Genomic DNA, 27,001 nt, shown 5'->3' on the forward strand with positions numbered 1-27,001 from the left:
CCGACTCCATTAGGATCGTCCGAAGGCGGGCATCTCGCTCCTTCTGTGTCCTGGGTTTGAAGGACTTGCAGATGCGGCACTTGTCCTTCCTGTGGAGCTCGCCCAGGCAGCGAAGACAGCGGTCGTGCGGGTCGCTGATGGGGAAAGCCTTCGAGCATTCTGCGCAGGCTTTAAACCCCGAAGTGCCCGGCATGGCGCCGGGAGCCCGTAAGGGCTAACTAAGTACTTAAACTACTAAAACTACTACTACTTTTTTTTTTTTTTTTTTTTTTTTTTAACTATACAGGTTAAAACTATGAACTTTTAACAACTAACTACAACTATAAAACTATAACTAGAACAGGTTGAGGAGATTGCTACTTGCGATAAAGCAAGGGGCAGCGTTCCAAAAGACCGTCACGGGCGGAAAGAAGGAACTGGTGGCCACGGGGTCGGCAGGCTCCCTATATACCGCGACATGAGCGCGGCACTCCAGGGGGCGCAGGAGCCGACCCGCAGGGGGTTGCTAGGGCAGAAAAGCTTCCGGAGGCTCGTGCACGGGGCGCGCACTCACCTATGATGGAATGCATATGAGCAAACACTCGAAGAGAGAACTGGATATTAATTAAAACAGTAATGAAAAATATTCAAAATTGTAGCACAATTAAAAGTCTACAAGGTCCCCTTTACTCCTCTACTCATAAAGCTCAATCTTGCAAACCCTTACTCACATGAATAGTTCTAACTCATGTACACAGCACCATAAACTTCACTGGAACTGCTCATGTGAGTAACTTCTTCTGCGAATAAAGGATAATAGGACTAGGCATGTACTGTTTATATGAAGGCATTTCCAACTATCATTGTACGCTCTCTGAATTTGTTGAGAAAAGGTCTAAAAACTTATTTCCAGTTGCTGAACCGATTTACAGCATTCCCACCTCTGCATCAAACATACTGAAAAAGACACCCTGCTGCAACAGAATTCCAGTCAGCAAGTCTGCTATTACAGAACTAAAAATACACCCCTTTCCAAGGTAGTTGCATTTGTAGTACACTGTACTGTTAAAGCAATTCCAGGACATCATCAGTGGGATTGCTATGAATATGTTTGAGGAGGTTGACAAAGTGCTGTAACACCAGTCCCGGAAGTACTGGATCAATGCTGTTATTCACTTAATTCAAAAAACAGCTGAAAAAGGACTCAAGTGGATTGAATTGTTCTGTTCAAAGCTTACAAAGAGGATACAAGTGCTATGACTATGGCAAATATCGTGAAATCCTTCTTGCTTTAAAATCCAAGAGTCTCTGGTTCAAATCAAAGTAAATTTCTCACACACTTACAATAAAAGGACATTCATTAGATGGTAAGCACCTTGGGACAAGGTCTATGTCTTGCTACAGGTCTATACACCAAACACCGTAAATAGACTCTCCTATTTTCTGCCTGTGGCACATGATAATTTAGTTTCCTTTGGCCTGTAATATTTTGGTCTAATTTTGGTTTTTGGGTTTAGTGTATGGGTGCTAGATGGTGTTGGTGGCCTGTGATATATAGGAGGTCAGACTAATCTTCTGGCCTTAAACTCTATGACCTTGCGATAATCAAAAGTTAAATTCTTAAATTATTTTAACCACATTCATCAGTCTCCCCTTCCCTAGAGAAAGGTAGGTGCACCTTGTTCCCCCAATAGCCTTGTACTAGGAAAATATTTTGTGGGTGGGTCCTGGCACAGCTGCTGCAGATGCCAGCACTTGGGTACCGGGTGCAGGATTCAATGGCAAGTTTTCTTGTTGCAGGGGAGCAGCAAACAGGTGCTGGCACAGAGTAAATTTAACAGCTGCTGCTGTTTGCAGGAGATCACGCTGGAAATAATCTCATGTAACATGATCTATGCTCATGTATGTTTGAGTCTATTTTTCAAAGCATTTCCTTGCCCTTCTGTTTGAAGGAAATAACACCTCGTTTTTTGCTGCTTTGATTGATTATAACCAAAGCACATTATTTTCTTAACATCTAAGTGGATAGTGCTGAGGAAAATTATTCACCCAGGTGTAGTAAAAAGTGAGAGTTTAAGGCCTGTAAAACAGGCTAAGGCCTAAATGGAAAAAGCCGAGTGAACAGAAGTAGAAGGGGTCACTCAAGTTAACTGAAACTGGTATAGGAAAGTGCTGATACTGCAAGATTGTAAGACTGCCAAAATATTACTAAAATATGTAGTAGGTATAAGAGGTACCAAGATACTAACACTCTGAAATGACACTTTTATGGATAGAAATGATACATGGAGTGGCGGTGCCCAAATCAGCCAATCAACGGAAAAAGGTGGTATTAGACTACGTCAGGAGGGTGGCAACTACCTACGTGAAAGGGGGCAGACCGAAAGTGTATGTAACAGTGTATAAAAGAGGATGTCAGAGGGAATACCGGTATCCGGTCTAGGGGATAACGGAAAGTCCCGCCGTTGGCCCGAGACCATGGTAACGCCGCCAACATGAAACTGACCCAGAGATACTCTGTAAGTCATTTCTCATTGTGCCGCACACAATAAACCTGGCCTGGGTGCCTTCGTTGCTCAGCTAATCCGTGGTCGTGTCAACTCATTCGATCGTGGGAGCCGTCTCAGTTTCCTGGCCAGAGCTGGGACAGCATCTACACAGAGACATGTGCACACAGCCTACACTGATAAACATCAGTGACCAACACACCGATTACCACACCAGGTCTAGAGCTTGCTTTGGTTTTTGTATTCCTTTTACATTGATTCTGACTCATTATTGACCCTTCTAGGATTAAACAGAGAAAATAACTCAAGCATGTTTAAAACATGAAAGACTGAGATGCATTCTTACATTTGCCACTTTAGCTGGTATGATGTTTCCTTCATACGGGCATCCCAGTGCACAAGATACATACCTACATTCAAAAGAACAGACATAGATAAGTGTATATTATGTACCTATATATATATATATATACACACACACATATATATATATACACACATCTACATATTTAAATGCAACAAAATGTTAATGCAAGTATAAGGTTGCACAATTAGGTCAGAAAACACAAAATGAAGGTTGCAAAGAAAGAGCTACTACAGTATTTTTCATTTAACTGTTAAACATATAATTTAATATTCTTTTTATGTTCAGTGCATATCATCAAATATAAAGTACAGTCAACATGGCCAAGTTTATGCTGTTGCTGGAAACAACTTTTCCATGCATCAACTTTTTTAATTTTAAAGACCAGCTTGTCACCCTGCTTGCAAAGCCACGCAAGAGAGTAGGGGATTTAACATGCTCCCTTCCCGCTTTGTGCCAGCTACCCGGATCACATGTGGCAGCACAGGTAGGGGAGCAGCCTCCAGGAACTTGCTACTTCATCATCACCCCATGAGTGGCTGTGGAGAAATCCTAGTATTATGTAGTCAAAAATATTTTAATTCCAATCGTTTTCTCCTGTTCCTTAGGCTTCTGAAAGGTTATGCTGCAAATTTACACTATGCAGTAGCAGTGAGAAAGCGGCAGGCCTTCTGGCTGCTGAGCCCCTGATCAGGCCAGGCCAACAGAGTATGCAATTGGAACTCTCAAGAGTGGTATGGTTCAGCCCTTCCTACTAATAATCTTAGCCGACTAATCAGTCACCTATAGCTTTATTATTATGAAATCTAGTTTTTTTTCCCCAAACTTACTCATGGTCAGACACCAATGTAAGCACTATGTCCATGTCACTTTTAAGTTTCAAAATTCAGACTTTTTTGTTTTATATTTATCTTTATGAAAAATGTAGCCATCTTTTAACAGTGAGAAAAAAAAATTGTTGTAGCCAAACACACACACACACACACACACACACACACAATCTTTCAGCTGACACCAAGCATGGAAAAATTTCATGTCCAAAGGATTTTTTTCTATATAAGATTATGATGTCGGAATGCAGTGAAAATAGGGGTTTATAGCTGAAACTGTTTTCTGACCTCTACTATTTTACATGTGTTACCAAGTGAACAGAACCACCAGCAGGCACCCAATATAACAAATGTAATTTTTACACAACACACAGTATTTACACATGTAATTAAAACATATACATGCACATAACAGTACAACAGAGCAGGAAGAATTGCATCTGCATGGTATGAACAACACCTGAAGCAGAGTGGGGAAAACAAAAGTAAAAGCGGGCAAAAATGTACTTAAAGGACAATGAGTACTCCTGCCCCTTCACGCAAGCTAGCAAAAGCGCTGCCCAGCTAGGCTTATGTAACACAGATGGGCATGGTGGTATGAGAGGACATGGCAAGACAGAAGATGGAAAGTAAATCTAGGTAGCCCCTGCTCTACTCAGAGCATTTCCCTGGTGGGTGGTGTAATAAAAGTCTGATTTTTGTAAGCTAAGCAGAGTCTGTTCCACATAGATGATGCTGTCAAGGGAGTACCTACAATATAGAACTGGGGGAAATGGAAATCTGCATGGTTCTTATTAGCATTAATGTTCTTCTCAGGATCTTTCCCTCACCTCAGACAGAGGTTTAGGGCCTGATCCAAAGCCCACTGAAATCAACGGCAGACTTTCCATTGACTTCAAATAGCTTTGGATCATAGCCCTGGGGTTCAATCCTGACTCAACACTCTTGTGATGATGATCCACTAAAGAACACATCTATCTTTAAGCATGTGCTTATGACCTTTACTGAATCAGGGCCAGAGTGCCAACAGCTTACAAGATAGAGTCCTTATTATACAATCAAGGAAATAGCAGCGGGAATGTATCCAAAACCATGCAGCCAGAAGAGAAGGCGAGGCAGAAACAAGAGGGGATCCACATCGATGCTTCAGGAACCATGCAGCTGCACCTTGCTTTTTCCCAAAGATTCCCAGGTTCAGCAAGATTAGAGGGAACTCCCACGAGATTAACACCCCTCCCTGTCTTCAGTACAAGAACGAAAAAGAAAAACTCTGCAATGTTTACCTTGTTGAGCTTCCCCAAGCTCTTTTCCCCACCTCTCAGTTTCATTGCAGGTAGGTATCATTTGGCCCTACCATAGTTATATGAAGCCGTCCCCCACAATTTCTTGTATAGTATTTTGGAGGAAAATGTTGAATGGTCTGAACGGGTCAGCAGGGGGAAGGAATATTGTTCAACTTGACCCAACAACCAAAACCAAATGGCAAATGATCCACAAATGGCATGGACACTATGCGGTCCCTGCAACCAAAGCACATTGGGAATAGGAGCAGAGTTCTATCACTACATCGGTCTTGTAAAAGAAAGACACACGATAATTGAGCAAACTTATCACAACCAAAGTGCATTAAAAACAAAATAAATCCAAGAAGAAATGAAACTCTACATTGTTATCAGCCCTTTGTCAGCTTGTTTCAGAGATAGCTCCAGAGCCAGATTCACACCTGTTACCACTTGTGGAAGTGTGGATCCTCTAGAGAAGCCAGTTGCAGATTCAGATGCTGCTGTTTCCTGTTTAGTATTATAGTGTAAGGCTGTATATAGTTTGCCATGTTTCCTGCAAATGTATTTATTTTTATTGGACAATAGTACTTAAATGTATATGCCCATCAGTAGGTGAATTCATAATAAAGTTGATATATTAGGTCCTCTTGGAGGAAGCTATTTGTCAGAAACAGCCAATCTTTACTACAAGAAGCGGTGTGTGAGAGAGAGTGACAGTAGATTTGCCCCAAAAAGAAATTTTCCAATTCAAAATCAAAATGTATCAATCAGAACAGGATTGTTTTGGTCACACTTTAGTTTTCCTCATTAAAAAAGGAAGCAAATTACTTCTATATAGTGCTCATTTCCAAATGGCATAAAACAAAGACTTTTCAAAATTATTGTTGTTATTTATATTGCAGTAGCCCCTAGGAGCCACTGTCATGAAGCAGGACCCATTATGCTAGGTGCTATACAAGATAAAATAAATATCTTCTTTTAAAAAAACCCAACTCTTCTAAAGATATGAACACAAAAGATATTTAGTGCTCAATACTGAAACATAGGTTAGCCAGTTCAGGCTCAATCTCTGTATCTGGTCACCATAAAACCATGACATATCGGTACTAGCACACGGTGATCATAGCAGGAACAGGAATAACTTTAATTTGCATTGAGAGATACCTCTTATTCAAAAGATGGGGCTAGAACTTCCATCCCATTAAAACTGTTTACTACTTTTCTGGTGGCATAAAGCATCCTGCATTTCACCGAGTTTAAAGGGCTCCATGTGGATTCACCCTGCACAGGACTGCCATCATGGCTCCTACAACTTCTCCTTAATTCTCCCCAGTGCAGGTGTTTGGTCATGGGAAAGGGGACAAGTTTGGGGTATCCCCATTTCCCACTGATCCTTGGCTGCCAAAATTTCTTGGAATTGTGGGTAGCTGACCTAATATAGAGCAAGGATATAGATCAATTTACCAATCAAGTGCTCAAATGTATTTCTTCCAATTACTATTAAGGGCTTGTCTATACAGTTTTGGTGCATTTTCAAGAGAGGACAAAGTTATGCAAATATAAAGTCTTTATATCCGTATTGCTGATTTTGTTAAATTTACTAAATATAAATATGCAACAGTAAATATATAACTGCATCCACAGTAAGGGTTTACATAAATGTACTAAAAGCATTATAAAAATTGTGTGTAGATCAGCCCTTGGGGATCCTGGCATGCCAGAAATAATGATCATGAGATCAAAGTTTCTATTTGTATTAATTAAAAAAAAAAATACACTGCTTAGAAAATCATTGATTTGCATCAGATTAGGTTGTTGGTGTTTAGTTCATAGTATAATAAACATGTTTATATGTGAAGAAAATACAGCACTTTAAACCCAGATTGGGCTTAAACCAAATTGCTGGAATCAGAAAAACTGAGTGGAACCATAATGGAAGAGAAAGAGACATTTCTGAGCTGGATTAACAAGAAAATTGTGCTTAAAACAGAGAAAGATTGAATGTGATGTTGTCGTATCAATACAGATTGGCATATATTGGTAATTACAACTTTTCTTATAATTTTTGCAAAAATGAAGACTTGTCTATTAATTACTAACACTCCTTATTGTGAAAGTATTTACTGAAGTAAAAAAAAAAATCCTGCTATAAATAGCTAAATATTGTGGAGATAACAAACATGTTTTCCAAATACTTTATTTCAAATAAGTTTAACCACCACCACAATCAATAACAGCATCAAAACACCTAAAATAAATAGTGATTCTGCAGTCCTCCTACATCCCATTATTTTGCATCCTATGGGTGTGATGGCATGGAAAAAAAAAAAAAAACCTTTTCCTCCTCTATTTAACAATGGAAGGTTCTTTTTAGTACACTGGAGCTTTTTCCTTAACATAAATGGAAAAATAGACTTACTTGTATTAGTTACATATACTAAATAATTATTGACACAAGTTTTATTGTTATGACACATATACATACTATGGCTTAAAATAAGTAACAAAATAAATAAAAAAAGTATACTGTATTTATATATCTCAAGCTTTGAATAGATTAACTGGTAGTCAAATGATGCTCAAACCTAGAGGTAAACTAAATCATGTCAGACATTTCAACTTTCTTTTGTGGTTTGTACTGAAAAATCCATAATACTGGTCATTTTTAAAAGCTAAGGATTCAAAAAGAAAACATTTTGAAGGAATAATACATAATAATTTAGAATTACATGCTTTAATTTAAAGATCGGAAGCTTTTACAAAGAATCTTTTAGAATTAGAGCAGTTTTTTATTATGGTATTTCTTTGTGTTTTCAAGTTCTACCATCCTGAGCCTGAAGACATTTGCACAAATGAGTAACTTTACACGTGGGTTTCCCCAGTACTCTCAAAGGGACTACTCATATTCAAAAGCGTTTTCAGGATGGGGGCATAGATTTATAATATGGCTATTCAATAGTGGTGGGGGGGGTTGTTTGTTTTTAAGTTAAAAAAAACCACACATAATTCTGTCATTTTTTTACTGTTATATTTGTTCCATATTATTCTCTGACCCAGAGAGATAGTCTTAAAGAACTTATACATGCATTTATGTGCGTCTTTGAGGGTTTTTTAATACATTAATTTGAAAAGAATCTAGCCTAACCAGAATTTACTTATTTAACATTTTCTTCTTATGCTACATTTAGTTTTACTAATAAAATACAAGTGAATACTTGCAATTATTATGTGCCATAGTTTTCCATTAACCCCATCTGTTTTGCTTTATTTTTAAACATTGGGAAAATATAGTGAGATTTTCAATGTTACCTGAATTACACATTAAAGAGTGAAATCGTAAAGGCAGATGTTTAAGTGCCATTTCATATGCAAAATATGCACAGGAGTCATTAGCTGACCATAGATTTGGCACAGTGTCCTCACAGAATGTATCCCAGATGTTGTCATAAAGTTTTGTGCACATACAAAAAAAAAAAAAGAAAAAGAAAAAAAAAAAAACCAAACCTTTATGACACCAATAAATGACACACTTTTTAGACCATATGGAAGTTTTCTATTTTTCATAAACATTTGAATTATTTCAGTAAACATTTAGAAAATTGTGTACTGTTACCGACTTTCAGTGTGATAGCTGACAGCATAAATTTTCTGGATGATGATCGAGTAAATGTTGGTGCAGCTGCAGCAACAGTAAGACATACTGAAGCTTAAACTGTTTGAATATGTTTTTCTTCAGATTCACGAATTGCCAAGGATTTACATTCACTACATAAATTCTAGATGGCCAATAAAAATAGAAAATAAAATTTGAATCCTTTAAAATTATTTTAGAAGTATTTTTCAACGGCACAAATAAGGAATTAGGGCAAGGTATTAAATTATCCATTTCATGCAAATAAACAACAAACAACAACAGTACTTTAGAAGAGAAAAATCTCTGTATCGAAAAAAATATATAAATACAATTTATGCATATTAATACACAAATCTTTTTTTACTACCTAGGTAATCAAGTAAACTATCTAGCCTACAAAATTCCAGACCAAATCCTGTAGACCCCTAGGAGTTTCTTAGGTAAGGGCTGCAGGTTCTGGCCTGAGTTCAGGAGTTTGATTTTCAGTGTACTACAGTCACAAAAACAAAATAATTTCATCATCTTCTTAATTCCGATTTATCTGTATTAACAAGCCTACCAGCAAAAGCTATTTGTACTCACTGCATTCTATTTCTTGCAATATGTAATACATTGCAAAGCGCCTATCCCAAGTTCTATTCATTATTATATTAACCATTAAAATTGCAAGTCATAAAACAAAACTGAACCAGCACTACTGCTTGCCACATAACAGATAAACTAGCCAAACAGCAGGTACCAATTGAAAATACCTCACCCTCTCAGATACAAACATTCAAATTTCTCTCCACACTCATAGCCCACTAAAAGCTTGGGGGGAAAAGATGGGCTTTGCAATGCGTACAGAATGTCAACAGATTTGTACTGTTTTTGACCAAAGGGGAAGTGCATTCAAACTGTAAATACCCATCCTTCTGTCTATGAAATACTGAGTTCCAGAGACTTCTATGGGTTCTCAAATTGCCAGTTACTGCTGCTACTTCTGTGGCCCCTTGACTTAGCATGCAACTGCTATAGAAGGACTCTGTGGAAGCAATGACATGAAGGAGAACAATTTGTCACCAGGCCCTGCTCAAAGAGCACTGAATTTAGACTATAAATAATATGTGAAGCTCTCAGCCTCTCTCTTTGTCATTAATCAAAGTACCCATGTCTGTTCCTTCAGAACACCAAATTCCAAATGACAATTATAAAGTCTACAGCCATCCCACCATCATGTAATTCCTTAATGAATTTCCACAGGTCACAGAATTTGTCTCTACATGGGATCTTAGCCCAGTACTGACAAAGTTAATGTATGCACGTGTTGACCTGTTGGGAGAGTGTACTTTATTTCACCTGTTATTAAGAGAGTTTTTTTTAAAAAATCACAATTACATATGTGAACAGACTGAGTGAGACTTTGATGACTGATGTTTCTTTCACTGTATTCCAGTCTGTGTTTGCATAGAAAATTTTTGACAAAACACTTTCTGAGTTTCACTTAAATCAGAGCATTAATCCTTTGGTTATCCTTCCAAAACCTCATTTTTCCCTGGAAAAAACTAGGCTTCATATACTTGATGTTAAGGGGACTTAACATTCTATTTTAATGGGACGACACCATTTAGGAAGCCTCCCAGTGTTACTTTTTGTAACATCGGGAAACAGTGTAAGGGAAATGCCATTTCCATTCAAAGCCTGTTGAAATGAATTAGGTTATGCATTTAGATGTGTTATGCTTTCACAAGGATGATATTATGGGAGGGTCTTAGATCTCACTCTGCCAGGCCTAAGGTAGTACTGACTGCCTGCTTCCATAGTGTTTCCATTACAAATATGTGCAGTGATTCTACTTGGAGTTTTGCACACACATTTACCAAAGACGCCTCTATTCATCTGGCATATAGATCTGATGTCTACATTGAGAGGAGGTTCCTCGATCCTTGTTTAATTAGAAATGTTCAGCCCTCTTCCTGAAGTTTGTTCTGCTAGCTAGGCTCCCACAAATGATAACCTGAAGAGGCTTCCTTGAAGAACAAAAAGCTGTGTCTCTTCTACAGTTTTGCCTTTGTATGCTCATGCTATCCGCTCACACGTTCTTCTATTCCTGAGTTCCACTCTCTCACAGGATTCTGGAGTTTAGCAGAAGGAATTGAGGTGGGAGACTGAGCAGCCATTTCTATCCTCATTTATGAATATTCAGTGCTAGAATAGTGCTCATACAGTCCCAATGATCCTGAGAAGGTTCCCAAGTTTGTGGCACAAGGGAGGTGCATCTCACAAGCATGAATATGCAGAAACACTCAAAGAACCACAGTACCTGATAAACTACCTCTTTTTAATTCTACTCTTTTCCGATTCTTTAGCCATTTTTTAATTCATGGCAATACTTTACTTCTCACTCCATAACTACTTAGCTTCCTGAACACCTTTTTGTGAGGGACTGTAACAGAGTGGTTTACCCTTGGGTGGAAGAGCCTGGGGACAAACCAACTGTGACTACTGAATGAGACTCACCTGAGGGGAATCAGGTAATTTCCTATAAAAAGCAGAAGTTAGTTAGGCTGTAGTCAGACTATGGGTGGGGAGGACTCCTGCAGGGAAAGCTATGAGATCAGAGGGACTTGCTTCCAGCTAGAAAAGATTGGGAGTAACCTGTTAAGGCAGGAAGGAACCTGAGCAGGCCAGAGGAGTTTGAGTTGTACCCAACTGAAGGGAAGACTCGTGTTTGGTTTAGAAATTTAGGTTAATAAATGAGACCCTAAGGAGGGCTGTTGTGATTAGGGATGTAAAAATTTGTTTAATTAAGGCCTGGTCTACGCTTACCTTAAAATTTGGTGGCAGTCGACGGAGTTACGCAAGCCATGCAGAGTAGCTTGCATGACTCCCGTCGACTTCTTAACTTCCGCTGAGCCACTTGAGAGGGTGGTTTTAACAAGTTGACTTCCGGATCGATTGAGCAGGTCTTCACTGACCGCTCAATCAATCCAGATAGATCGATCCGATGGCAGCGAATTTGCCGCTGTCAGTGAAGACGTACCCTCAGAATCCTAAATGCATGGGTGGGGGGAGCCAGGCTGGGCTCAGCTTCTCACAGGCAAGAGAGAGCTGCCTAGCTGTAGCTCCCTCCCTTCCCCCCCGCCGTGTGTGCAGAACCGTAGCTGGACAGCTCTCACGCGCGGGGAGGTGAGCCGAGCCCAGATGCATATCCCGCCCCCCTGCACTGGGCTCCACACCTCCCGGTGAGCAGGAGCTGCCCAGCTGCTGCTCCCCTCCCCGCAAGCTGAAACAGTAATCAGCTGTCTAAAACGTTTAAACAGCTGATTACCGTTTTAACGTTTAGGCTTTTCCAGCCCTACTTGTGATTGGACTGGAAAAACCTTGTGTGGAGCTTACCTGGGGAAACCAGAAGGAAAACAGATGTGAGGAGCTGAGTGCAGGGCTTCCCTGAGACCACTAGAGAAAGTCATGTGGCAGCCACTCATGTACAGAGACTTATTCAAAGAATTTTAGAATAAATCCAAATAACGTGTCAGCTGGTCTCCTTTATCCAGTATTTTGCTGACATGCTGAACAGTGTTTTAGTAGATAAGAAACCATGCTAGTTTGTTTTGGTCATACCATGTCCATCTTGATGTTTTATAATTCTATTTAGTTGTTTCAACCAGCTTTCCCAGTACTGAAGTAAGGCAGTGCTCTGTAATTCCCAGAATCACTCCTATCGCCTTCTTTAAATATAGTAACATTTGTTACTCTTCAGTCATTTGGTGTAATGCCTGATTTTAATCAGAAATTGCATATCATTATTAGCAGCTCAACCATTTCATTCTTAAGTTCCTACAGAACTCTTGGGTGTATACCATTCAGTCCTAGTAACTTGTTTCTTTTTAATGCACCTTCTCTTTTGATACCTCAGTCTCTGATTGCACCTTACTTCTATTACCCAAAACAATGCATCAGGAGTACCTAGCTCCCAGAACGGGTCCTTTGTGATGCAGACAGATGGGGGCGGGGGGGAGGAGGGAAGAGAAGGGGAAAAAATATCACACCATTTAACTTCTCTGCACTATCCTTATTCCTTATTAATTGGGCCCTTTATTCCCTGATAATCCAGCAGATTCTCTGATTCTCTTGCAGGCTTCCTGCATATGAATTATTCACTTTTTTCAGAGCATTATAATATATGGTGTAGGCATAAAAGGGAAGCAATAGCTGGGGTTGCAGTCAAGGTCGGATTTAGAGGCAGGCAATGCCCTGGGGCTCTGGGGTAGAGAGGCGCTGGTCTTAGGATGCTGTTTTTGTTGTTAGTGACAAAAGATCAAATAGAATGTTTAAAGTAAAATGTTTCAGGTGTTCCATATGTGGATTCATTTTTCACTAACCTCTTAGCATGTTCTGGACCTTTATAGAATCTTGTGGAACCTTACAGATTTCTGAGAACTACATTTTCCTCGAACCTCCTAGAATGTGGTCAGCCATGCCCTCACAGGTGCATAAGGAGTGGGGCGTAACCAGTCAATCAGTGAGATATAAGAACAAACTGCAGTGAAGTGACAGCCCAGTTGCGATATCGTGAACCTTGTTCTATTGTGCAATTGTGAAAGTGTACTTGTGTTTTAAGACTTGAAGAACGTAAGTAGTGACTAATAAAGGACATATTGAATGAGATGCCAGAGATATCTATCAAACCCATATCTACACAACAATATAAAAGGAATACTATTACTTCTTTTGCCATGCTTAACATGTAATGTTTGATGACTTTCTAAGACTGTGGAATCATAGATTTCACTCTCCCGAATTCTGTCTGTTTTCCCCTGTAGAAAATAAAAGATGCCCCGAAAGAAGCCTTCAGGAGCTCAGTATAGGAAGCAAAAAACTCAACAGCAATCTAGTTTGCAGCAAGTGGCAAATTTGCTGGGAAATATCTGAAACAGAACAACATACACCGGGCTGTAGGCAGTAGCGATCGACCCAATGCAGAAGAAATTGAAGAGCGAAGTATAAATGATGGAAGACCTATTACCTATTACTAAGGAGTTAGCAGATTTAACTGAAGATAAGGAATGGAAATGTGAAGAAAGTGATGGTAAATCATCCGTTTTCCTGGTTGCTAATGGAGAGTGATGATAAAGAAGAATGTGGCTCACATGAAAAGGAGAGTAAGGACAAAGAAAAAATCTGGTTTATATGAAAAGGAGAGAAACGATAAAGAAGAATCAGTGTCACATAATGACAGAAACAGCAGTGAAATGGACTGGAATACTGAAGCAATTAGGTTGGAGTGGTGGGGGAGAAGAAACTCTATAAAAATAAAATATAAGATATTCAAATAAAAAATAAAGTATTCGTAAGTTTAACAAATGGAGGAGAGGCACCAAAGACCTGTCTCACATGAGGTGCTGTTCAGGCTAGGGCCAGCCTTGGTTACAGGTAAGTCACGAGTTTCACTCTTGACTTTGAATGAGCTTGCTTTGTGGCATAACTGATATTAAACAATCCTCTCAAGTATAACATATTGCACATGGGACTACAGACTCAATGAAAAGTGCTTCATGCACAAAGAGATTCCACCTGTTTGCATACTTAAATGAGATATCAACTCACTACTTTAGATGCATGAAGTGAACACATTTTATTTTGATTATGTTTTCCTATGGTTCTATTCTCCCTAGTCTCTCCATCTCTTTTCTCCATTTTCTCCTTTTTCACCTTTTCTCCATTTTCTGTTTTGTTTTTATTTTTCCTGCCTTTATACCTCAGTTTCTTCTCCTCCACCATCACAACCTAATTGCTTCAGTATTCCATCTGTTTCTACACTACTCCTTTAGGTGTCTGCTTTTCTGTCTTATTCCTTCTTCTTTCTCTCTATCCTTCCACCTCCTGTTGGGTGACTAAACAAGTGTCCAGTCAGTCAGTAGACAATAAATGCACTGTGGGAACAGCTTATCCCCATTATATTTCAGTGTAAATATCACCAGCACAATTGCTGCTGGCACATTACAGAAGAGTCCAGACATACCATTTGTGGAAAAAGCAATAGGTTGCAACTTCATTAAATATGTGCAAGCCAATGGAGAGCAGAGAGATAGCCATTACAAACTCTGACTTCACCCTGGACCACAGCGAGGATATTACCGTTTGAGCCTCAGTGAGCCATCTTCAGTGTTTAATCCATGGATCAACAACTATGTATTCCTTTCCCTGACACCCATTTCTAACCAAGATAGAGACACCATACAAATATTCAGGCTCCCCCTGACATTGTTAGTTTTCCAGGTATCCCAATCCCATAAGAGATTTTTGGAAGCAAACCTCCCCCCTCTCCCAAAACTGTGACCACCCCTTAAGATAGTCAAGAGTCACAAGAAAAAAGCCATATGGAAAGAATAGCAACTTAACATGGTAACAGAAAAATTAATAGACTTATAAACAATTGATACCTAAAGAAGATACAAATACCTAAACAAGGTACTAAAAATATTCAAGTTACAAAAATACCACAAGATAGCAAGTACAATAAAATCCACAAGTTAACATAACACAAATAGGCATGGAAGGATTAGGTTTATCAGTAAATGTTGATTTCATCATACACACAAACCAACAAACAATATTTCCATTGATAATCAAAATTTACAGATCGGCAAAATAAGAAAAATGCTGCTTGAGAACTTAAGTGTTTTTTGAAGGCCATTTACATCATATATTTTGCATGTGATGTTGACAATTTGTGTGTTAATGGTTATAAAGCTATAACTTTTTGAATCTCAACATTTACCAGTCATTAACTAATGATTATCTGACTCCATATTGTCTAACCCCTAATAATTTCCAACAATTGCATAAATTTAAATCAAGTAAAAATGGCTTAAAAATAAATATTGATATCTGCCATATAGCAACACCCAACAGCACTGATGACTATGTGGTCTACTAGTTCTAGCACAGGGCTGGCAATCAGGAATTTTGGAATGCATTTTCAGCTCACCACTGACTCTGTGTAACCTTGGGCAAATCACCACCTCTGTTTCAATTTCTCCACCTGTAAAATACGAAAAATAATTCCTACCTGTGAAGGCATGGAAGCCTCTCACCAGCCAGCTTGGTAGTCTCTATTTGAGATTTAAAGTATTGCTATAAATATTGAATTCAGTGACTGTGTAGATATGGTGGAATATAGGCACAGGACAGGAAACAGGTCAGCATCTATGTCAGTTATATGAATGGGTGTGTTGGGTGGGATAGTTGTAGTTGCTTTTTCTGGCTGCAGACTTGCTTTGTTTTGGGGTGGACTGGGAGAATCCTGAAACATGTAACTCTTCTTAGTAAGACGGAGATGTAATGGGGAAAACAAGAATGGGTAAGAGGTCCGTAACTTTATACTCAAAATTTTCGTGAAAAGGAGATATTCTGGAGAGATGAATGTACTTGAGAGGTCAAGAGCACGATGCATTGGCAATTCTATAAGTTTCAACCCCTGGAGTTTCCAGAATAAGTTTTCTCCCTGTCATGGGTTTTTCTGCAGGAGGGAATTTATCATATAATTTCTAGACACTGAATCACTGCCACCAAGTAATAAACATATAAAAATATAAAAATTGTTTTCAGGACTCAGAAAAAAATAACATTGTGAGTTTTTACTACTGGTCACTATATATAGCAGGAAATACCAAACACTATTCTCAGACTTTATAGCATTGATAAAAAGGGTGCATAAAAAGGATTTAAACTAATACATACATATTAGTTTTTGCATTTCTGAACAAAATGTAACGAGCAAAAATACTTAATATGTTCAAGCTTATAGCAAAGATTGTTACACAATGGATACTATTAATAAAAGTTATTTAAAATGTATAAAACTTGATAGTATTAATTTTTATTTGTTAGTGAACAGCAAATGACTATGAAGATATATTGCCAATTGCAGTTCATAAATTGGAATGATATATGAAGCTTTATAATTACCCTCGCACTGGAATATTCATATTTCTTGCTGATTTAGTAACTTCTTCAAATTTTTCTATGCTTTCTTCTATGGAACAATTAATATTCATTTTGCTGAAAGATTCAGATGCTGCACCAAATACTGATACCTCTGTAGCTCCTGCTGCAATCTGAAAAATGTAATTCAATAAAATAGAACTGTAAAGATGTATTAATACAAGTAAACTAAGTATTGTACTCTGTAATGAAGAAAGTTATTCCAGATCCTTAGTTTTAAACAAATTTAACAATATAGTAGTCTGACCTCTAGCTGAAGTTATAATATCTGCAACTTTAACTCTAAATTTTCTTCAGTCTATTTGCAATCATACAGATTTCATAACATTTGTCCTTTTAATTAACTCAATTCATCAGGGCATACTTCTTTCCCTTTGTTATTAATAAACATAAGACCAGTTACTGCTTTATGAATTAACTCATGAGTTATTAAAATGATAAGCTTAGGTATTAAGTTGTAAGAAATGACCTAAAATATGATGATAAAAAAATTATTCATTGCATGTTACATGCCAGTTATGCTATTGACACATGCTGTTTAAAATCATTTATAGAGCAAATAAAAAACAATCTAAAATGTCAGCTGGCTCCACAGAGTCTGTTCTCCATACCTTTAATGGGACTTATCCACCTATATCAGTGAGGCCCTGGTCCTTGGAGAGAGGGGGGGAAATCCCTCAAGAATTCAGGGCTTGTCTACACCATTTTTGTACCACTTTAATCCTATCTGTTTCCTAATCCTATCCTAATCCTATCTGTTTCCTAATCCTATCTGTTTCTTATATTGGTACACCCCCTAGTGTAGACAGAGGTAGGAGGTGCTTATATTAGTATAGTTTATTTCCCTAAATGTAGGAGACTATCTACACCAGTGTTTCTCAACCTGGGGGTTGTGACAGTTTTAGAGGGGTCGCAAGTGCAGAGCTGGTATTGGGGGTGGCAAGAAAGGCAATTGCCTGGAGCCACAGGGGCACCATGAAACTAAGTTACATGCCTCAGCCCCGTGGGGGTGGGACTCAGGCTTCAGGGGTACAGTAGTTTGGAAAGGTTAAGAACCACTGATCTACACAGATAATCTAAATGAAATTTGTACTGCTTTAGCTAAGCTTTAAGAAAAAGGCAAGCCAACCCCCCATCCATCCTCCCTAAAAAATGCAGGTGGTGGGTTAGATCCCAATTTGGTTGTGCACAGGCAGTCCCCACTTACATCACAGGAGGATGTGGGAGGGTCAGACTGACTTTCTCCTAGGTTCCTGAGGGCATTATTTTTTTTCTCCAGTGCTAAATGGTTTAGGGTATGTCTACACTGCAATTAGACACCCATTGGAAGGGAATTAGGGCATACGCAGTCTGGTCTAGCAGGCCTGGTGTCATCAACTCAAGAATGGGCACAAGACAGTAGTCAGCAAGCCAGGATCAGAATAATCATTAGACCCATGATCACCAGAAAAGAGTCAAGGCAGAGTCAGGCCAGGATCAGAAATCAGAGGTAGTTACCAGGCTGGAATCACAGGGCAGGGTCACAGTCCGGCAGGGATTAGTGACCAGAGATGGATACTAAGAGGCAAGAGTCAGGCTCAGAGTCAGGCTTGGGGCAACGCCAAAGATCAGCAAGCAAGGTCAGGTCAGGTCAGAAATCACAGCAAGCCAGAAGTCTGCATAGTTGCCCAGACACCTTTCTGGGCCACTCACCAAGGTTAAATGGAGACCATGGGGCAATCAGAAGGCCAGAATTTACTGTTGCTCTGGACACTTTGTGTGGTACTTCTTGCTGTGCCTCATCTCCACAGTACTCCTTGGAGAGGTCTCTACATGGCCTCCTGATGGCAATGTGGGAACATCAACTATCCCAGGCTTTAGAGCCCTGACGATCTTCTCATCCTGAAGATCCTTATGCCTGTTCTAAAAGCCCTTGTGTTTTCTTCTCCTATCCACCACCCTATCCCATGACTCTCAGTATGCTGATCTGCAGCCTCATTCTAACAGCCAAAGAGCAAGTCAGCAAATTCTGCTGAAGCTGAACTGTAAATTCAACAGGGCAAAGTGCTGCAAGACTGGAGCCTCAACTCCCAACTCTGGTCAAAAGATGAAATTGCCATTTCATAGGAAATTCCATTTAGTCTCCATCCAGGAAAAAAAGGTAAATCTTGAACATTTTCACAAAATGAAATATTCTAAACTATTTTTGACCTTACTGAAACATTTCATTTCAGTAAAGTTGACATTCTTAGTTTTGACTTCATCCTTTTGACTATTGCAGTATAACATCAGATAAAATAAATCAAAAACAAAACATTTTGACTTTATAGAAAAGATCATTTCCTGTTGAAAATTCTGACAAAAATCAATATATTCCCACAAAAACCTTTCAGATTTGCTGAATTTGCATTTTCTGATGGGAAAACATTTTACTGGAAAATTTTCAACCAGCTCTAGCATCAACAAGCTAAAGAGTGAAAAGGAATTCTTTGTTTCTTTCTTCAGATATGTACAACAACATTTATGGCATCTTACAAAGGACTGTGCGGTTGATACTGGCCACTAAAATGTATATTATGGAATTTAATGTAGCTCTGTGAAATTTGTCAGTTTGCTCCATGAAAATGGACACTTTTTCATAACAAAAATACAGCCTAGTTCTAAAAGGACTGGGTGAATGATACTAAACAGCTAGTTTACGGTACTGTGCATAAAGTGTTTGTAACATGAAGAACTTAACTGTGGACACACACTAGCAATGCACTTACAGCAGAATGAAAACCTTGAAGATTAGGTGTGAGTACAGGATATCGGACCCCAGGATGCCGCTCGATCCTTCTCATTACTTCTGTGTGATCTGCCATCTTAAATACATAAATACCTTATATTTATTTTTCAAAGATATGCTAATTAACAGTTATCTACTGACTATTTTTAAAAAGTTAGTTATGAATTTAAGGATGGAGCATTTCTGCTTTATCTGAAGATCATATAACAGCAGAAATGATACACTATAATAGAGCAGTGACTGCATTACACTGTGCTTTGTCTTGTTTATGCAAATAGGTAATGAAAAGGTATGTGATCTAGAGTTAGAGCTCTGAAAAATATGTGCAATATCCCTGAGAAAAAAACAACAAGATTCTATGGAATATAAAAATTCCTATGTCCATTTCTATTTTGATAATCCAGAAAATATGATAATTCACTCAAATAAGGAAGCAGAGATTTAAGAGAGACACTGGTGGTAGGGTGCCATGCAATTTAGGCTTCATTAGATTTATTAAAAAAAAGCCACTTCATTGTATAGAATTATCATAAAAACTACAAAAAAACCTACAATTTTCAAATGAGTATATACATGTTAACCCCTCTGTTTTACTAAGGCATTCGGCATGAGAACAGGATCTGTCTGTGGGTTTAAACTTTTCTCACAGCTTCCACATATTATACTCTTCTCCTTATTAGATCAATTTATTACTATGTAAATTATTCTAGTTTCATAAACAGAGGATTATGATGTCAGGTGTAGAGAAGGTGCAGCAGAAGATGAAGTCTAAGAAACAAAGATCCTATTGTCATGCAAAAGTCTTTGTGTAAAATTTTCAAAAGCACCTAAGTGACATAGGCGCCTAAGTCTCACTGAAAATCCATGGGACTTATGCCCTTCTGGGAATGTATCCCTTTAATAATAAAGAAGTTAAGAAATTGATAGACGATAGAAATGTACGCAGAATTATTCCTAAACATTATTAATTCAAATAACTAAAACTAATCCAGTTCCTCGCCCCATTCCCTTTGTGCCCTAACAGCTCAGCAAGTAATTCCCTGGGCAGTGTAAAGGCTAAATACTGGTTTTTACAGCACTTTTCCTCCTGCTCCCCCACATAGAAGGTGTTTCTAGACAAGCCAAAGGCAGATGGCGCATGACAGAAGTGTTCAGTGTGACCTGGAACATCCCTTACATTGTTCTAAATTACACTGAGGCCTGGATTAGCCCCTGGTCAACCCCAGGATCAAGGGAGAGGAAAGGTGACTCGTACACTATTGTGCAGTTTGGACAGACCCAAAGCCCAGTATGTTGACAATCAAAGATTTGCAATCATTCATTTGCCAGTTTCCTAGTTTGCAGAAATAAGTCACAAACAAAGGAATATCCCATTGAATGGTGATCCACATTTGTAGATGAAAATAATCAGTGGTGTTAGTAAGAAACTAAGTAAAACATTTTGGTATATATTGGGACAAATTCTGGTCTCAGATGCTCAAGTACAGTTCCCAGACACACAACTCTCATGAGAGCTGAAATGAGAATCTAAAGACAGAAATGGCTCCCTTAAGCCAAGGGACAATTAATTCTTTTATCTACATTTATTACATTACCCCTTCTGTCCTCCATGTCACTGTTCACATCAAATCAGCCCAATGTCATGAGAGAGAGGTGGTATGTAGTAATCTAAATCCAGCACTAACATGCAGCAGCTGCTGAATTCTAGCCTTGCTTTGCCACTGACTCAGTGTATTGCAATTAGCGCTAGTTGGAAAAATTATGCCAGAAGGCTTTCTCATCAGTATTTGCTGATTTCTCAAAATGTTAACATTTTGTGCAGACAGTTCTAATTTTGACAAAGTTCTAATGGCACCCAGATGGAGTTATGACAGAAACCTGGTGCTTTCCCTGTCAGATCACCTGACTAGCTCCTTGGCAGCTCACCTGAAGGGAAGCTGGACTTCCAGCATCCATGGTTTCAGTTTCAGGACAGCCCACATGCATACTGCCTGGAGTCAGGGAATGAAGGGCTTCCAGAGTCCAGGACCCTGAGGCAGCCTGCCAAGTGCACTGGCCTGGAGCCAGGGCTCCATTCCCTTTCATGAAGAATTTCAAAATTTTGGTTTTTATTCCAAATCAAAAGGAAATCAAATTTTAAAATATTGAAATCCTCCATTAAGTGAAATACTTTTCTCCACCCCACTCTACTGGCAAGTCACTTAATCACTTAAACAAGACAAGTTCTACAGTGGGATTTAGAATGATTAGAAATGAGAGCAAAAAATAAAATTAGCTTGCATTTTTCTGTTTGAATCTCATTAATCTAGAGCACGCATCTTCACCATTTTTTCCTTTTTCTCTTTGGAAATAATTCCCTCCCCCCCATCGCAATATTAGGAATGGAAAAATTAATGTTTCTACTTTCTTGCTTTTACACCATCCATTTAAAAGAGTAACAAAGTGCTAACAATAATGTTTGATAGATAATAGTCACAGCGCAAACACTGTTTTTGTGAACACCACCAATTGTTGTTATAGCTCATTCTCTTTTCCAAGATACACTGATGTGCTAGGGTATGTCTGACATTTGAATCTGGGCTGTTCAATGCAGAGAGAAATTCTTCTGTCAAAAGTGTGACAAAAATGGAGCCTAAAATATTTTAGTGTTCTTTTATTCATATTAGCATGAAGATTTCCAACTATAAACTTTAGAAAATCCTGTTTACACTATCATCATAGCTTATCACTCCAAAAGTGCAGCCAAGATCTGGTATTACCAGATATGATACTGCAAGTACTGTGCTCCAGTATTATCACTTATCTTCAATAGCTCTCCAGTGATACAGGTTATTGACAGAGGGCACTGCATCAGTTCAACTCCTGCCTAGGCTCTCCACATTCACATTTGGGGTTATTCTTCAGCTTCCACTTGTCATATTGTCACCAGTCTTTGCCATCCCAGCTTTCACTGGGTTTAGAGTATACTAGTGTTTTCATTCAAGCTGAGTGCCTGGAGGAAGTAGTTCTGAAGGAACCAACTTCTCCAAGATCATTGGCATTTCCTGCCATTTTATTACTCTGTAACCTTCCACAGAGGGTAAGGGATTTTCAGAAGTAAAACTCTTTCTGGACTTCAGCCTCTTGGGTGGTGGAATGTGCCAATACAGCAGATCATGCACCTGTTTTTGTCTCTCCTTTTTACTAAAGGCATCCCGCTTCACTGATAGAGGTGCAATCCTTGTGGGGCAGTATACAGTGTGGGAGTCAGTATCAAAGTCCCTGAGATGATCTCAAAGGATTGATTAAGTCCAGTTTCAATTTTGTGAGCATGGCTTGATTATGATCATACTGGGGTACAGTATTCCGCAGTAGAGTAACAGAGCACAACTGGTTGCTTGGAGTTTTTTGGGATCAACTCTCCATTTTGTGTTGGCCAGTTTCTAGAGTAAACAATTCCTGAAGCTCACTTTCTTTTTCAACTTCTTGATGTGCTCTTTGAACATCAGCATTTGATCTAATGTGACTCCAAGGTACACTGGATGTTCATAATGCTCAAGGATTATGCCATCCCACAATACATGGGGTTTTTACTTGGCCTTACAGTGTTTCAGATGGAAGGCACACACCTGATTGTAACAGGTCCTGGTTTGACTGCAGGGTACATGTTCATAGACGCTAAGCATAAGAGGAAATACGAACAACCTATGAAAAATGAGGCACCCCAATACCAGGGGTGTATAAGTACAGATACGGAAGAGAGAGTTCAAACCCTCAATCATATACACAAGGCGTTATATGTGTGGTCAGAAAAACAAGATAAAAGAGGTTCTCTGGTTAGGTAAAAGTGGGAAGACCAAAGGGATGACCCCACTGGATGACCCATGGGAAACCCTTGCAGGAATCCTCCCTCTATTGAGAACTCTCTATTGAGAGGTGCATCAAACCCTAAAATATCTTTGAGGATGTGAGTATGACTACAGTCTGAGTCACTGCATGGGTTTTTGTAGGATTTATATATGCATGGGTAATTGTGACTTTACTGATTGCTTCAATAAAATTTGTAGCACAGAGAAGACTTAGGATTATGTCTGTGCTCACTATCCTTAGACTTTGCATATTCCTAGAGTATCCAAATTTGAGAAAAGCTCCAGCTTGAGCTTGAGCTTGAAATGGAGCAGCAGGAGCTGAACCCATGGTAGTTTAATACAAAATTTCTAAATTCAGTTTAAATAAATAAAAAAAGCTACAGTAAGAACCATGGTCAGTACCTTTTTGCACAGCTAGTGTCTTTATGTGGTTTGAGTAGTGCAACCACTTTACCTCTTTCCACAGCCTGGGTATCTGCACTGTCTCATGAAAGAATTAAAGAAGTCAAGAAGCCACTCCTGTGCTCTGGAGAGGTGGGATGGTCCCAGCATCCAGGCTGCAGCCCAAGCTCAAATGTCTGCACTGCAGTTAAACAGCTCCTTAGCCAGAGATCTGCGAGCCTGAATCAGCTTGCACAGGCCAGCTGTGGGTGTTTAGCTGCAGTAGAGACATACCCCATGAGGCAGTGTTTGGATCTAGAATGCTGTTGGTTTAAAACAGGGTTCAGATGTGTTGTAAGCCAAACTGTAGCTAGATTTCAATGGCACCAAAATATCACAAGCTGTTGTGCAGTTTCATCTAAAATGGAAGAAATCTCATTATATTGGCTGTTCTCACAAAATGTGCTGGGTTGCATCTGAATACTCTTTTCTGGTTTGGAATCTGAAAGACTCCTGAGATTCAAGAGAAGGAGGCTCAGATTTGAGATTCGAGTTCAGACTATCTCTAATTTTAACACTGGAAACAATAATTTTCCATAAATTGCCAAAATAGATGTTAATTCTTTAAAAAAAACATCTGATCCTGGCAGGTGTGGAGAAAGTTGAGTGAACACAGACCACTGCAGGAGATTGTCAGCATTTTCCACACCACATGCTCAGTCTGTATGGAAACCAGGATGGATGAAATATTTATTTCACAGCTTCACAAAACTGTAATGCAAAAACAATGCTAGTAGGGCCTTATAGAGCAAGTGGCATGAATGCACAGATCCAACTTTAGTTCACTGATATGATTAATGAAGCATAGTCATTAGTCTCCACAACACCCTCTTCTTAAAACTCATTGGTTGCATGAGGCCCACATCACTGACCCCACCAAATTTTGTTTTGGTGAAGACAATGAGATATAAAGCAACAGATACTGCACATATTACTGGTTTCCCATTGTGAAAATATATACTGAAAAATGTATACATGCATCAACAGCATCCTCAAATTCAACCTCAAACATAGGCTTTTGCATAAGTAGACACAGGATTCCAAAGTGTTTAACAGCCACACACGCCATTTAAAGTACCCAGGCCCATAATTTATTTCATGTCACGGATAGAATATTGGTGCTAAGTACACTTTTTATAATAGCTTCTACATAAAATCAATCAGTGTAACAACCTAATATACGTGAATATCACCAAAAAATGCACTTGATCATGTCTTATTGCTTTAAGAACAAGCTTTCAGTCATTAACTAAACAAACACAGGATCTTCATTTCTCAGACCCTTTGAAACCAAATGATTAATGCTAAATGCTGGAACTAATTCCATACTTTAAAAATCATAGCATGATTCAAAATATATTTAACAAACTGAAACGTCACCATGATTCAAACTGTACGAAACGGCCTGTTCCAAATAATGTTTCATGCATTATATTTGTCCTCTTGCTATTTTTCCTGTAAGCATAGTCTTATTTTAACATAAAGTGCATTTTATTAGATTTAAAATTGTAATAAAATATTTTTCCAGATTTATTTGAAAATAAAATGGCAAGTATATATAATTTAAATGAACAAAAATGATAGGTATGGGATACTGTTTTATATGGCACCTTGCTACTGTGGAACTTTTTCTTTTGGCTTTTTTCCGTCATAAATTCTCTGCCAAACAAAACAGTAGAAGGGAAACTATAAAAGAGCTTTAAAAGACTAAAAAAAGAAATAAGTGAATGAGTGATCTAAACATAACCAGGAGTTCTATTCCCATGACCTATGGAGAAGAACGGAGGAAAGAAAAGACATAATCAAGACTGTATTCCATCCCAAAGCAACACAACCTTATCATTTAAACCAAAACTATTTTAAACATCATATAAGTCATTAAAACAAAATATTCAGACTTGAATTTGAGATAAGAAGGAATTGTTCCTTTTTCCAAATCTGACAAGTCTGAGCTAAATTTGCTATTCTAAAGGGCTCATGGGAAAAGGAAAGAATTAAACACAGACAAGAAAAAGAAATAGACCTATGTTTGCCTTAGACTTTGCAGGCTAACATTAAAACCCTACAATATTGTTTGACAGTGTAACCATCAACGTGTGATGGTACAGTGCACAGTGAGTTACAATAAGAGCTTTTAATGTGAACAATTACGAAAGCATACTGCAATCTTGGGCTACATTGTGTGACTGGTGAGCTACCCTGAAGCACCCATCACAGTGGGGAAGACTAGGAGGCATTATGTCAATACCGCTAGGACTCTCCTGCTGTTCTGACGTGGAGCAAATAATTTGTGACATCCCTTCATGCTCCCTTGCTGCACAGCCAGCCTGACCTACTGGCCAGTACACAGGGGTAGAACCATGCCCACCCCTCAAGTTTCTCTCAAGGGAACATCTGGCATGCAACCTCTGCACTTCCTTGCACACTCAGAGCTGTGATGCAGATAGATGCATGGTCTTACACGGCAGTGGGAAATCCTTACTCCCTCCAACTCCTGAACAGGGCTGCTTAATGGCCAGGCACAATCTAAATGGAAATATCTTTCCCACATTTTAACAGACAATATACAGCAAAAAATATATATACATACATACATATATATATTTGTATATCTATATATATACACACATATACACACCTCTCTCTCTCACTTCGGTGGTTTTCAAATATTTATCCTTCTAGCACAATGTAAAATACCCCTAGTTGTAATGCTGTGTATAGTCCTTTGTTAAATTCTCTGTGAATGTCTGATGAATGTTGTACTAGTTGAAATACTATTTCTGTTCTGTTTAAATTTGTAGAATGAAATAAAAATTAATTAAAATAATAATATTTAGCTTTTTAGACTTAGAATTTTTTTTAAAATGCTTGATATACCTATGCATTTATTTGATTTACATAAGCACAAACAATTACATACACAGGGCCTAATTGCTCTGAACGATCACACAACTGCAGAGGCAAAAATACAAGTGTATTTCTATATGGAATGACTGGGACTGCATTTGTTAAATAGGTGAGTACGTTCGCAAATGGCTACACAAAATTGATCATTTGTACATGAACTCCTTGACATTTGTGTGCAATCACAATAATTGCACACAGAAATTAACTAAGTTTCTGTAAATAAGTTTAAGAAATATAAATAATCATTTAATTTTCTTTAACTTTAACTGCAACAGTAATCAACTGTAGTGGGAGTTAAGAATGCTTAGCATCTTTCTGGAAGGTACTCAGTACCTCTCATGATCACGGCTTAATCTACAGTATCAAACCTTGGGCAAATCCTGCCTCCACTTAAGTCAATGGGAGCTTTTGAATTGACTTTAGTGAGGCCAGGATTTCACCCCTTGATACAC

General features: G+C 38.6%; 1 protein-coding gene across 6 annotated transcripts in view; it reads right to left on the bottom strand.

Annotated features, from left to right (window-relative positions):
- HMGCLL1 (3-hydroxy-3-methylglutaryl-CoA lyase like 1) overlaps window positions 1-27,001 on the bottom strand; it is a 107,530-nt gene that overhangs the window by 49,391 nt on the left and 31,138 nt on the right. For 5 of the 6 annotated variants that reach the window (XM_067565480.1, XM_067565478.1, XM_067565479.1 and 2 more), the window contains exons 4-6: window positions 19,334-19,429; window positions 16,551-16,699; window positions 2,833-2,896 (exon numbers count right to left, since the gene is read on the bottom strand). In XM_067565480.1, coding sequence (XP_067421581.1) covers window positions 2,833-2,896; window positions 16,551-16,699; window positions 19,334-19,429 — 309 coding nt within the window. The remainder of the gene's footprint in view (window positions 1-2,832; window positions 2,897-16,550; window positions 16,700-19,333; window positions 19,430-27,001) is intronic. The other variant, XM_067565484.1, reaches the window with a different exon arrangement.

Source organism: Emydura macquarii, unplaced genomic scaffold (genome assembly GCF_026122565.2).
Source record: "Emydura macquarii macquarii isolate MOO-44397 ecotype Brisbane River unplaced genomic scaffold, CSIRO-AGI_Emac_v2 contig_2680, whole genome shotgun sequence".
NCBI classification, from domain to species: Eukaryota; Metazoa; Chordata; order Testudines; family Chelidae; genus Emydura; species Emydura macquarii.